This window comes from Thamnophis elegans, chromosome 1 (genome assembly GCF_009769535.1).
Source record: "Thamnophis elegans isolate rThaEle1 chromosome 1, rThaEle1.pri, whole genome shotgun sequence".
NCBI lineage: Eukaryota > Metazoa > Chordata > Lepidosauria > Squamata > Colubridae > Thamnophis > Thamnophis elegans.
In genome coordinates, this window is record NC_045541.1 from 32,661,537 (window position 1) to 32,674,213 (window position 12,677).

Here is a 12,677-nt window from a genome sequence, read left to right on the forward strand (position 1 = left end):
GCACTGCCTCCTGCAGCACTTTGCCAGGCAAAATTGGGCCGGGGGGGGGGGCGCACGTGGCCCCTCCTCCCCCTGTTTTGGCTGCCAGAGACGCCACTGGCTGATCCTTTCCTATTTCCAGCCCAGTTTGCAGGCCACATTTAAGCACTCCTGGTATAGAGATTGGAGGAATGGGATAGATTACAACTGCTTCTGTAACCTTACAGTCTGATCACCATTTGGCTTTTTTATTATCCTTGGGACTATTTCCCACAGTTATGATTGATAGCTCTACTGAATGTCTAAACATTGTTGAAATATTGATATGATTCTAAATTAATCACAAAAATACTCACTATCATCTAACTGGGAAAGCAAATTAAGGCACCCTGATTCTGAAGCCTGTTAAATAACAAGATAAACACGTGGTGATCATCCTCATCTGCAATCATTAGACACAGGTAGGACTCAATTTGGAGACATACCATGTATTTGTAATACAGGTAGTCCTCTACTTAACAATAGTTCTTTTACTGACCGTTCGAAAGTGACGTACAACTATCTTTCACACTTATGACCGTTGTAGGCAATCCTCATGGTCATGTGATTTACATTCAGATGTTTGACAACTGGTTCATATTTATGACAATTGCAGTGTCTCTGGGTCATGTGACCCATCTTTTATGACAAGCAGAATCAATGGGGAAGCCAGATTCACTTACAACGGTGCTATTTAACAACTGCAGAGTTTCACTTAAGAAATGTGGTAAGAAAAGTTGTAAAACTCACTTAACAAATCTCTCACTTAGCAACATAAATTCTGGGCTCAATCGTGGTCGTAAGCCGAGGACTACCTGTAGTGCTAAACAATCTAGTATCTCCCCTAACCTGCAGTGCACATTGCCTTCCAGCAGAGCTTTTTTAAGTGGCAAAAATGAAAGTTCTGTTTAGGATCCGACAACCAGATGAACCTTTAAAGGCTTACTCAGTGTGATTTAAATGATATTTGCAGATAAAATTGTTCCAGTTAACTCCAACTTGAATATCATTGTTATGACAGACTCTCAAGAAGGATGATGTTAGGTTTCCATTTAGTCATATTTGGATAGATTTTAGCTTGTGCTCTTTGGTTGATGTGGACAAATCTTTATATTGACTTCCCTATTGATTCTTCAGTGTAATCATTACATTAAGACAACTTTTCAGCAGCCTTCAGGAACATAGTGTTATACAGGTAGTCCTCTACTTACAACAGTTTGATTAGTTATTGTTCTAAGTTATAAGGCCACTGAAAAAAAGTGACATGGCCGTTTTTTACACACAACTGTTGCAGCACTCGCATGGTCACATGATCAAAATTCAGATGCTTGATGACTGGTTCATACTTACGACCGTTGAACAGAGGTGGGTTTCTACCAGTTTGGACCGGTTCGGCCAAACCAGTAGTAACTTGGTGGCTGGGTCGCTGGAACTGGCAGCGACCCAGGCCTGCCACGCCCCTAAACCGGTTGTCCTGGCGGCGCCATCTTGTTTTTGCCTCCTGCGCATGCACAGCAATTTTTGTTGCACTACAGATGCGCATGCACGGTGTGTCCCTGAGCAAACTGGCAGTAGCGGCAGCCGGAACCCACCCTTGCAGTTTAAGTGTCCTGAGATCATGTGATCACTTTTTGTGACCTGACATGGAAAGTCAATGGGGTAACAACCTGTTACTAACATAACAACTTCAGTGATTCACTTAACGACTGTGACAAGAAAGATTGTTACTTTCAGTTCTCCACTAAGCCAGGCTCCTTCCTGATTCCTTGTTGCTCACACAGCAAATTTCAGAGTCGAAATAGCCCTCATTGGCTGACTTAGTTGCTATGCCTATTCATTGGCTGACCTTGTTACCATGTGTCAACTTAATACCATGGATGCTGGTAGGCAGAGGCAGAATTTTTTTCCTTCCTATTTCCTCCCCCAAAACTAGTGTGTCTTAGACTTCGGAGCGTCTTATGCTCCGAAAAATACGGTCTTTCCTTTCTTACATTCTTTGACTTAATTCAGACATGAGAGGAAAACTGTGATGGAGGAAGAAAGGTATATATGTGGGGATGAATCATCATCACAGAGACTGGATTGCAAGCTGTGTGATAAAAAACAACATTGAAGAGTTTGCTTGGAACTACTACAAGCAATGATACTGAAGATGACATTAGTTACCAAGGTTTGGGGCTTTTTTAGAAATGACTGGTACTTGTCAGCTGTATGAAACTTGATAAAGTCCAGTTAGAGTAAATGCCTATGGAGTTTCTCAATCAGCCTGCCATGGTTGTCCCAAAGGTGATTTTTTTTTCAAAAGGCAACTGGACTTTCTTGGTTTGTTTTCTTTGCTTTTCATCCAAAAAGCTTTTCCAGTTCTAACTAATTGGTGGCAAATGGAAGGATTTATATTGTTTGCAGTCAGCCTGTTGTTAGCACTCAGAGTCATTGAGGCCACTTGGGAATTAATCTATATCCTCAGAGTCACCTGAATGAGAGTGCAAACGAGTGAAGAATTCTTCTTGAGACTGCTGAAAGGACAGAGTTGTAAACAGGAGATAGATGGTGTATCCTTTCCTCCGTTGGGGGAAGGCTGTTCAATTTTGCTTTGAATCACTTGGCAAGATAATTATTTATAAAAGCAATGACCAAGCACAGCATATGACAATTACAGAATAGTAACTTGAATGCTTCCTATGGTTAGAAAAAATATATTTACTGTACATAAAAGGAAGGCTGGAACATCTGGACAATTCAGAAACATCTGGATAGTTTATAATAGACCTGGAGTAAATTCTCTCTTCTCTCTCTTAGCAGCATTAGGAATCGCTTAGTGGCAGGGGTAACCCTGAGAAAGGAGGGTTGAAGGAAGATACCAATAGTCCTCCAAATAACTTGCACTTAAACTACTCTAGGGCTTTAAAAGTCGTAACTACCATTTTAACTATGGCAGCTCAGTCCTATATATCAGGGGTCCCCAACCCGCTTGCCCGCCACTTGCATGGGACCATCCCCTGTTCCTCCCCCTCACCAGTCCGCAAAGTACAGAGGAGTTTATATGTGGGGTTCATGTAGTGTTTGACTATATGCTTCTATGGGAACAAAGAGGAAATTTCTACTATGCCCTAAAAATTAAAATGCAGCTTTCCTTCCGTAGCCTAATGAAAACAAATCCTGCAGCAAACAACAGTATCTGCAAGCACGAGCAGAGTGTGCCTTGAGATGCAATTTATTTTAATATAAAATAGATCTGGTCAGCACCACAAGAATCATTACAGGCCGCCTGGTTGTTCGAGGCTTGAAGACAGTTGCTGTTATTTGGGAAATTCTTCTAGAATGAAATATGCAGCAACTTTGCTACACTTAAAGTGCATGTTGGAATTACCTTGGATTCACATTGGGAGTTGGTTAGGGCATGGTGGTGCGGTTGAAAAAACCAAAGAGGAAAGGTGGGAATTTCATCAAATAAATGCAGCCATCTGTTGGATTACTGTATTCTGCCTATATATTTTTCTGTTTATTTCAGATTAAAACAGCTTTTAATGGAAGGTTCTTTACATGACAGACAGCACCTAAATATTTCTTTATGCCTTCATCTTTCAAAACACAATAACCCCTTTATTATCAAAAGTTTCCCCATTTTAGTGAAACATGCAAATTCTTTAGTAGGTAGAAAATAGATCAGGCAGTTCTTTGAAGCACAAAGCAATATCAAAAGTGTGAAAAATCTGAGAAGTCTTTTGCATGCCATAGATAGAATTTAAGGACAAAATCATTTTAGGCCCAAAGCAGTTTCACCTATTATGTGTCTCTGATTTCCAAGAATTTGAGTTGTTCCCTGTATTATGGAAAGATCGTAGATGTTGTGAACTTCTGTTCCTGGGAGACTGTTTTGCTTCTTAGCTGGCTTGATCTTAGCTGATTTCTAGAATGGGATGTTATGGACAGATGCATTGGTGGTGACTTGAATTATATTAAATTCATGTTTGACTAATTAAATACTGATGCAGAATTAAGTAATATCAGGGAGTTCTAACAAGGATTTATCAATTTTCTATTAACGAAAATTTTGCTGAGTAGATCTGTCTGATAAAACTGATTTTTCTGTAGACATTTAGCACAAAGCTTTAATCTTTACTCTAGTTGGGAGAACTAGCAACAGAATCAATGCTGTCCTTTTTTGTAAGTTAAAGGTTGAGTAAATGTTTTTTTTTTTACAAGTGTAAATTTACATGAGAGCATTGCAGCTTCACTTGATCACTTAGATTTTGTAAGGTAACTTCTGGTTTGTTTTTAAAATTTTTAGATATGGGAAAATTGTATCTACGAAAGCTATTTTGGATAAAACAACAAACAAATGCAAAGGTATGTTCATTCTTAATTCCTTTTTCAACTTTGATTTTAAAAATCACGTATAATTATTTTTTTCCCATTTTAATGTATGGTAGCTTTGTATTACATTGAACCATTTCTCCTTACCACAGTTGCAACATACGCTTTGGGTTTTATCTCTCAGGTATTGTTACCAACAAAGTTCATAAAGGCAAACCTTTTTAGTTGTCGTTCCCTTCCTCTGAAGTGACATTCTCCCCAAGAGCCATATGACCCTTCCTTGGATGATAATATGATTGATTCTTTGGTTATTTTATCTTTATTATATATTATTTTGATCTTATTTACAAAGCTGCTAAGTGTCAGCAAAAATTGGTCTATAAGGCCAATAAATACATATTTTTTTAAAAAAATACTAAAGCCCACATAGATCCTTAGGATAACTCCAGACAGACTTAACTGGCATGCCACTGTGTAGCATTGAGCCTCTTGTTTCCGAAAAGAAAGGGGAGTTTGAACATGAATTTTCCTTGCCTGCTGAGATGAGTACCATTTGACTGTACAAAGTATCCAGAAAGATTACACATTGTGTAAATTGGCTTTATTAATTAGAATGGGTGAGTGTTAAGTAGTTCTTAATTGCATGTTCCAGTCCCCTAATTGTGTTTGTGTTCTGTTCGTTTGGAATATAATGGAGAGAGGGTGAAAGGGTTTCATTTTCACTGGCATAATTATAGGTAGGAAAAATAATAAACTTCTTTCTTTGAGACACTGAGTACATTAATTTGGTTTGGTGACCTTCAGCATTCTCTGTGATTATGATTAGATCACTTCCTTATGAAATGAGTAGTAAGAATACAATACCAAACCCTCACATACTGGGTTTTAGTCCTACTTTCCAAAAGCAGATGAATGCTTTCTAATCAAGGGAAAATTCAGCCCAGTCAGATTTTCCATAGTATGCAAGTGGATTTTAACCTCAAGAGACCTATTAATCTAAAACTTGTATTTTTCCATATTATATTTTTGTTCTCGATTCATGGTTAATGTTAGAAGTATTTGTTGAAAGATGTGCATAGAAGTAAAAAAAAAGATGCTTAAATTAACTACAGTCCTAGACTAACATAACTAGGAATAAGCCCCACTAAATTCATTAGAACCTGTTTTTGAGTAGATATGTGTAGGATTACATAGTAGTGTTGTATATATTTACTATTTCTCTCCCCTCCAAAATTTTACTGCGCAGCATATTCTAGTTTTCTAAATGATTGCATACAATTTATTAATTACTCTTTTTTTAAACAAATGGTACTCTATTTTGAGCAGTGGGCTAGAACTAGCATTGGCCTTATTATCAAGACATGTCATATTTTCGGGGAAACACGGTATTTGAGATATACCTCTTCTCTTGCTTGGCCTTCCCAAGTTCTGAATTTTTGAACTCAGAAAGTGCTGAGCCTGGAGACCATTGCAACAAGCAGAAGGTAGGGTTTTTTCCTCTGCACACTGCTTTAGAGGAGAAAATGAAAATAATAAATTAGGAAGAATCAGGACAGAATATTTGTCGAATATCACTTCCCTTATCAAAGAAGTTATTCAGCTGTGCCTTGTTTCATTTTGCACATCAGAAATGAAATCATAGCCTTGTGTTAATTTTTGTAATTGTAATCTGTTACTCATCTCAATCAATACAGTATAATCATAATCAAGATGCTCTTTAAGTTCAAATGTTTTAATATGGTAAATAGTCAACTTTTCCTCTGTTTGCCTATGTAATCTGAGAATTAAGATGCCTCTCCAAAACAGCAAGCAATTATATTGAAAACAGCATATTTAGACATATTAAATATAAAAGGGTAGTACATGGTCCTCAAAACTAAACTAGGTTTTTTTTTTCTAGACTAGTATAACCAAAATATGACCCGTAACAAGTTTGGGCAAAAAAGTTACTGTCTTCCACCCAATCCATAAATCAATCAAATCAAATATTTATTAAAATCAAACTCAATACCAATTTTTTTTAAAAAAATATCTTAGATATGCATTCTTATTTAATATTAATTAATTACATATAGCTAAAGGGTTTATCTTTTTTGTAGGAAGAAACTCTTGGCAAGAGTTTAGGGATCCACTGCAATTTCCTTACTGAATGTTGTGTAGGTGGCATCATTGTTTTTATCTAGTCTTCCTTTCCATTTCAGCTCCTAACCTTCCCATATTACAGGTAGCCCTTGTCTTACAACCAAAGTTGAGCCCAACATTTTTGTTGTTAGGTGAGACAATTGTTAAGTGAATTTTGCCCCATTTATGATCTTACTTGCCACAGTTGTTAAGTGAATCAGTACAATTGTTTAGTAACACGGTTGTTAAGTGAATCTGGCATCCCCATTGACTTTGCTTATCAGAAAGTCACAAAAGGTGATCACATGACCCCAGGACACTGCAACAGTCATAAAAATGAGTCAGTTGCCAAGCATCTCAATTTTGATCACATGATCATGGGGAGACTGTAATGGTTGTAAATGTGAAAAACAGTCATAAGTCACTTTTTTTCAATGCCATTGTAACTTTGAATTGTCACTAAATAAACTGTTATAAGTCGAGGACTACCTATACTCTAGAACAGGGGTCCCCAACCTTTTGGACCTCAGGGACCACTAAATTCATAATTTTAAATTCCCTTCAGCCTTCGCCAAAAGCCCAGGAGGATGAAGCAGACACCAAGTCAGAATTTCTGCCCCCCCTTTGACCCTCCTCCTCTCCACATATCCGGCCCAGGGGTTATAGTTTGAGGATCCCTGATTTAGTGCAATATAAAAACTGCAAATAATTTTTCTGCAGACCATCAAAATTTTCTCACAGACCACCAGTTGGTGACCGCTGCTCTAGAGGGTCCCCCAAGAATACAAAGTCAATGTAAATCTAGGAGGGAGCATGGATGTCAGCAAAAAATTACTCTCTTCCTCACACAACGAACAGAGTTATGGACCACAAAACTCCAAGCTGTAATCCCTTCATGCAATGTCAGAGTCAGTGTATAGTCACCTGTTCCTGTACATATTGATAAAATTACATTTTGGACATTTGGATATTTACGGGAAGTTTGTAATAAAAATGATTTTTGTAGAAAGATTTGAATTTTTTTAAAAAAAATGTTAAACACACCAAGTTTTTTTTATTTGTACCCTTGCCCAGTCATTTATTTCAAATTAACCTTGGACCATTAGAAAAGTTTTTGAACTATTTCTATGACATTTACTACCTCAATAAACTATAAGCCCATTAAACATGCTATATGAGAAATTAAACTCGGGGGACTGGATTTAAATTATGAAAAATTAATATTATTGATGAATAGCAATACTTATTCATTCTCCCAACTTGTAATATTTTATTTAATTCAGCTTGAATGTTTCCCAACTCTTATCTTAAGAGTCCTGAAGATCACTTTCTAAAATATGAATACAGGAAATCCCAAATATTCTTAGTACCACTGCCACATATACTATAATTGATGATAAAGTCATTTAATTTCGTATACATGTGGTCCAGATGTCATTTCCCCATTAAATGTATTGAATTTCTTATTCAGATTTTAACCAATTCTATTCAGTCTTCAAATTTGCCCAATTTGTGAAGACGCAAATCCAGTTTTTCGTAATGATATTGCAGTGCACAGCAGGACAAGGAATCTTAGTATAAATAAATTTCAGCCGTTTTCTTCAAGAGGAGGAGATGTCACCATTTCAGCTTATGAAATGTCAATAGCACATTCAGTGGATGAGTAATGAGAGAGTATATTACTCATAAAATGGAGATTGAAGAGTAGCTGTTCATAGTCAATGTGAGTGATTATAAATATTATGTCATGAATGGAGTATGCTGCAATAAATAAACAATGGCATCCAGATAGATATCTCAAGCCTACCAAGTTTTTAACAATGTGATGCCCTTTTCAAATTAACTTTTCATTTAGTTGTAGCTTACATTAGTGATTTATAGTAAGATTGGTATTCAGGAAACTATTTCATAGGCAGTTCTAATTCTAATTCTGGCATCCCAGAAACTAAGTTATAACACCCTTAAACTAAATCTGAGATTACTCTGTTATGAACATACCAGAATTAGTTACTGTTATTCTTTTGCTAATACAGTTTATTAAACTAGCACATATGACTGGATTTATAGCCATGACTGTGCTTGCTTTCTTTGTTTTAAAGGTTTACATGATTAATCTGCCGTAATAAACTGTAGCCAAAAAGGAATAAAAATAGACTATACTTTTATTAAATCCACAACATATTCAATTGCTTACACTATGCAAACTATACTTTTATTTCTTTCTTATACATATTGGGTTTGACCTTTTGATTTTCTTAACTTTAAGCATTTTTTTCTTTATTATCAAAGGAGATTTGGTTATAATAGTTTAATATTATTTTCCTAACTAGCGTTAGAAACTGATGATATTAAGCTGACAGTAAATAGAAGTCTTATATTTTGGTGTCATGGGGAAAGTTTTCATAAGAAAACTCAACAGACAGACCTGTGGTGGGTCCGGATCCCGTTGCAACTGGTATGATTGGAACGGGCCCAGCGGCGTCCACCTGGATGCGCACAGCACACACATGCATCATACCTGCCACTGACGCCTCCGCGATGCTCCAGCTGCTCAGCGGAGCATCACGCAGGCTCTGTATGCGCCATGCGTGTGTTCGGAAGCACTGAAGGCTTTAAAGGACAGGTAAGGAGCTTGGGTGGGCCCTCCAGAGCACCATACCAGAACGGTACCCAATGCTCCGGGCAGGCTCCGGTACGCCCATATCGGGGCGTACCCCCTGCAACCCACCACTGAGAGAGACCCAATATTGATTCAGAAGAAGAAACTTATTTTGGTCAGTGACCAGTAAATAGCAAAGTGAAATGTATTATGATACAATAAGTGGTCAATGCAACTGTGATTGCAGTAATAAAATGGAACATAAAATTACAAACATTAAACCTGTAAAATCAATAAGTAATCAAAATAACTAAACCTAAAAGGAATCTTTTATCTTAATACATTTGAATTAATATTTATGTTAGTGCAACAAAAATACTGACAATAGAAATCAATGATTAGTTACAGTTAAATAAGCTAAAATATAGAGTAATAAAACCATGAATGTAAAATACTAGGGTACTCTGCTCTCACAAGTAATTGTGCAATTATTCCATTTCATTGTTTGCCGGTAATATAATAGTATTTAGCAATTTTTATAGAGACTGTAGCGATTTGATGAGAATGTAAATACCTGAGTTAAAATCAATCTGGATGGCCTGGATAATTTGATACTAACTATGTCAAATACCATGTACAAATATCCTGATAAAATGAAGAATATAGAAGAAACTGGGCAGTTGTTTCAACATGATCCTTCCACATGGAAAGCCATTTATGAAAAAGAATTTTCTTATGCCTCTTTCTCACGACAGCTGCAGGCAAAACATTAAATTTGCCAATACCATAGTTTACATTTGGATATATTAATCTCCCTCAATTACCTGGCTGAACTAAGGTTAAAGGGCTAAGCATCCACATAGACCACTACTGGCCCATAGGATTGAGCTTAGCTTTCTGTATCAATTATTCTCTGCCCTATCTTGGCTTTGGCTTGACCAAAATTATGACTAGTAAGGCTTCCAAAGAGTAGTCATAGTGATTCAATTTATGGAGCTTTTCCGTGCTTTTGCTGATAAATTTATCAGAAATCGGAGGGATTAGACCACTACTATTTCAGCTGTACTTCAGGGCATCATTATTGTATCAATCCTGAGTGCAACAGTTTATAGATGGATAATAACATTGGGTATACATTGTGGTACCAGGTAAATATTTCTGAAAAACAGGCTGAAGGAATTTCATCAATGATATGCAGTGGTGGGATTCAATTTTTTTTTACTACCAGTTATGTGGGTGTGGCTTGGTGGGCATGACATGGCTTGGTGGACGTGGTAGGAGAAGGATACTGTAAAATCTTCATTCCCACCCCACTCCAGGCGAAGGTTACTGCAAAATCCCCATTCCCTCCCGATCAGCTGGGACTCGGGAGACAGAGAATAGATTGGGGTGCGGCCAGTCAGAGGTGGTATTTATCGTTCTCCAGAACTTTGAGCTACTCAAAATTTCTGCTACCGTTTCTCCAGAACTGGTCGGAACCTGCTGAATACCACTCTGATGATATATTTTTAGAATCATGAAAACTTTGAAGGTGAAATAAGTTTAAGGCATGATTACTTATAAGTTTCTAAGAAAACTAGGATGTAGGAGAATCAGCTTCAGATCTTCCATTCAGACATGACATTTGCTGAATGGCATTCAATAAATCCTTCCCTGTAATTTCTAATGAGATCATTATGAGGACAAAATAAAATATTCATATATTGTAATATGCCTCCAGTTCTGTACCTTTAAGTAGAATGAAAAGTGAACATTTTTTATTAAACAAAATTCTTTTAAATTTTAGGTTATGGTTTTGTGGACTTTGATAGTCCAGCTGCAGCTCAGAAAGCCGTATCTGCCCTGAAAGCCACTGGAGTTCAAGCACAGATGGCAAAGGTAAGATAATGTACTAGGGAAAAATCATTGGGTAGCATTGGTACAATCTAAATAGTATCTAAAGAGAAAAGAAGACTGTACTTAGATTAATCATCAAACTATTGCATTGTCCATCTGTCTTCAACCAGGCTCTACCTTTATAAAATCTGGAAGCAAGCTGTTAAGACTTGCTGTGTTCCAACGTAATTTTGTTTAGGCTCCTGTGTTAATTTGCTTAGCTTGATCTAAAGCAGTGTTCCACACCATAGCCATTTTCAGCTGTGTCCAGTTCAATACTCAGAATTCTCCATAATTTCTGTGTGGCTGCAGTACTCTGCAACTTCGATCCATGTACCTAGAAGTGGCCATGATGAAGAAATGTTGACCTACAGCCATATAAACCTTTCCTTACAACAACATATTTCTTAAAATAAAAAGTGTCATTAGGGATAATAGTTCAAATTGTGTTTGTGTTCAACTGCTATATAAATGTTTAACACTATTTTGAAAATGAAAGTTATTTATTCATTGTTTTAGAGTCAGACGACTAGATTATTTATTTTTATTTTTCCTTTATCATTTTTTAAAATAAGGCAGTGAACATACATAAAACTCATTTTCCCCACCATAACAACCCCGTTGAGGTGGGTTGGGCAGAGATAGAGTAACTGGCCCTAGAGTCACCCAGATAGCTTTCATGCCTAAATCAGAACGAGAACTCAAAAGTCTCTAGACTGTAGCCTGATGCCGAAACCATAGACAACTAGCTGAATAAATTAAATTCTAAGTTTAAATTTAAAATGGAGACTTTCTGTGTGCTTATTGAAGGACTTCTAAAGTGAACCAACCATTTAGGCTCTGGTAATAACAGACTTCAGTGAACTCAGCAATGCTTACTTCCAAAGACAAATGTATAGTATCGCACAGTAAATTGAGTGTCTCATGTATACCTCTACTTACAGAGCAAACTATTATCCTTGGAAATGTTCTACTTGAGATTATTTGATTTTGTAACCTTGGACCTATAGTTCTTGATACTGTGGCTGCTGTAAAGAAACTAAATGATTTCTCACTGGTCATTTACCAAGTCATTACATAGCTATCATAAGGCCCAGCTTTCTTCAAAGGGATCTTTTTATATATATATATATAGTGCAAATTACACACAAAAGAAGAAGCTTGTTTTGGATCAGGGCTAAAGGGTAGGACAAAACATTACATTGCAAATCCCAATGAGCCTTCCCATCACTACTTTTAATAAGGGAGGAAAATTGATGCATGCAGTTTAAAGATAGTTTGTAGATAGTCCAATATAAGATGCGGGAAACAAAGACCATGAAGGCTATTTTTTTTAACTTGTAGTTATTCTCATCTGTTCTATAAATGGTGAAGGGCCATATGGAGAAAGAGACATGTTGCTAGTCTTGAATAATACATTGATTGGCCCATTCTATTTCATTAGAGCCGATGTACATTGAATCTCTTGTTGAAAATGGCAGGCACGTCTTGTCCAAACACTTAGTAGCGCTCCTTTTAGGATGCCTCCTTTCAGCTTGTTTGCTGTTTTGAATTTTTAAGTCATTTGTAGTTATTATGTTTTAGAAAGATTAAATAGGGGCCAGACATAGCCTTTTTATAATATTAGTCCTGTTCCCAAGTGTAAAGTATTGCAGCATTTTCAGTGGTGCTGTGTTTTCCCTAAGATGCTCAGCTGAGGAACAGTAGAGCTAATAGAAATGTCCTTGGATGAATTCCAGGAAAACAA

At 36.8% G+C, this 12,677-nt stretch overlaps 1 protein-coding gene across 4 annotated transcripts in view; it reads left to right on the plus strand.

Moving 5' to 3' along the window:
* The window catches only part of RBMS1 (RNA binding motif single stranded interacting protein 1), a 137,598-nt gene that overhangs the window by 92,675 nt on the left and 32,246 nt on the right, over positions 1-12,677 (plus strand). For all 4 annotated transcript variants that reach the window (XM_032216089.1, XM_032216081.1, XM_032216103.1 and 1 more), the window contains exons 3-4: positions 4,310-4,368; positions 10,842-10,933. In XM_032216089.1, the coding sequence (XP_032071980.1) occupies positions 4,310-4,368; positions 10,842-10,933 (151 nt within the window). The remainder of the gene's footprint in view (positions 1-4,309; positions 4,369-10,841; positions 10,934-12,677) is intronic.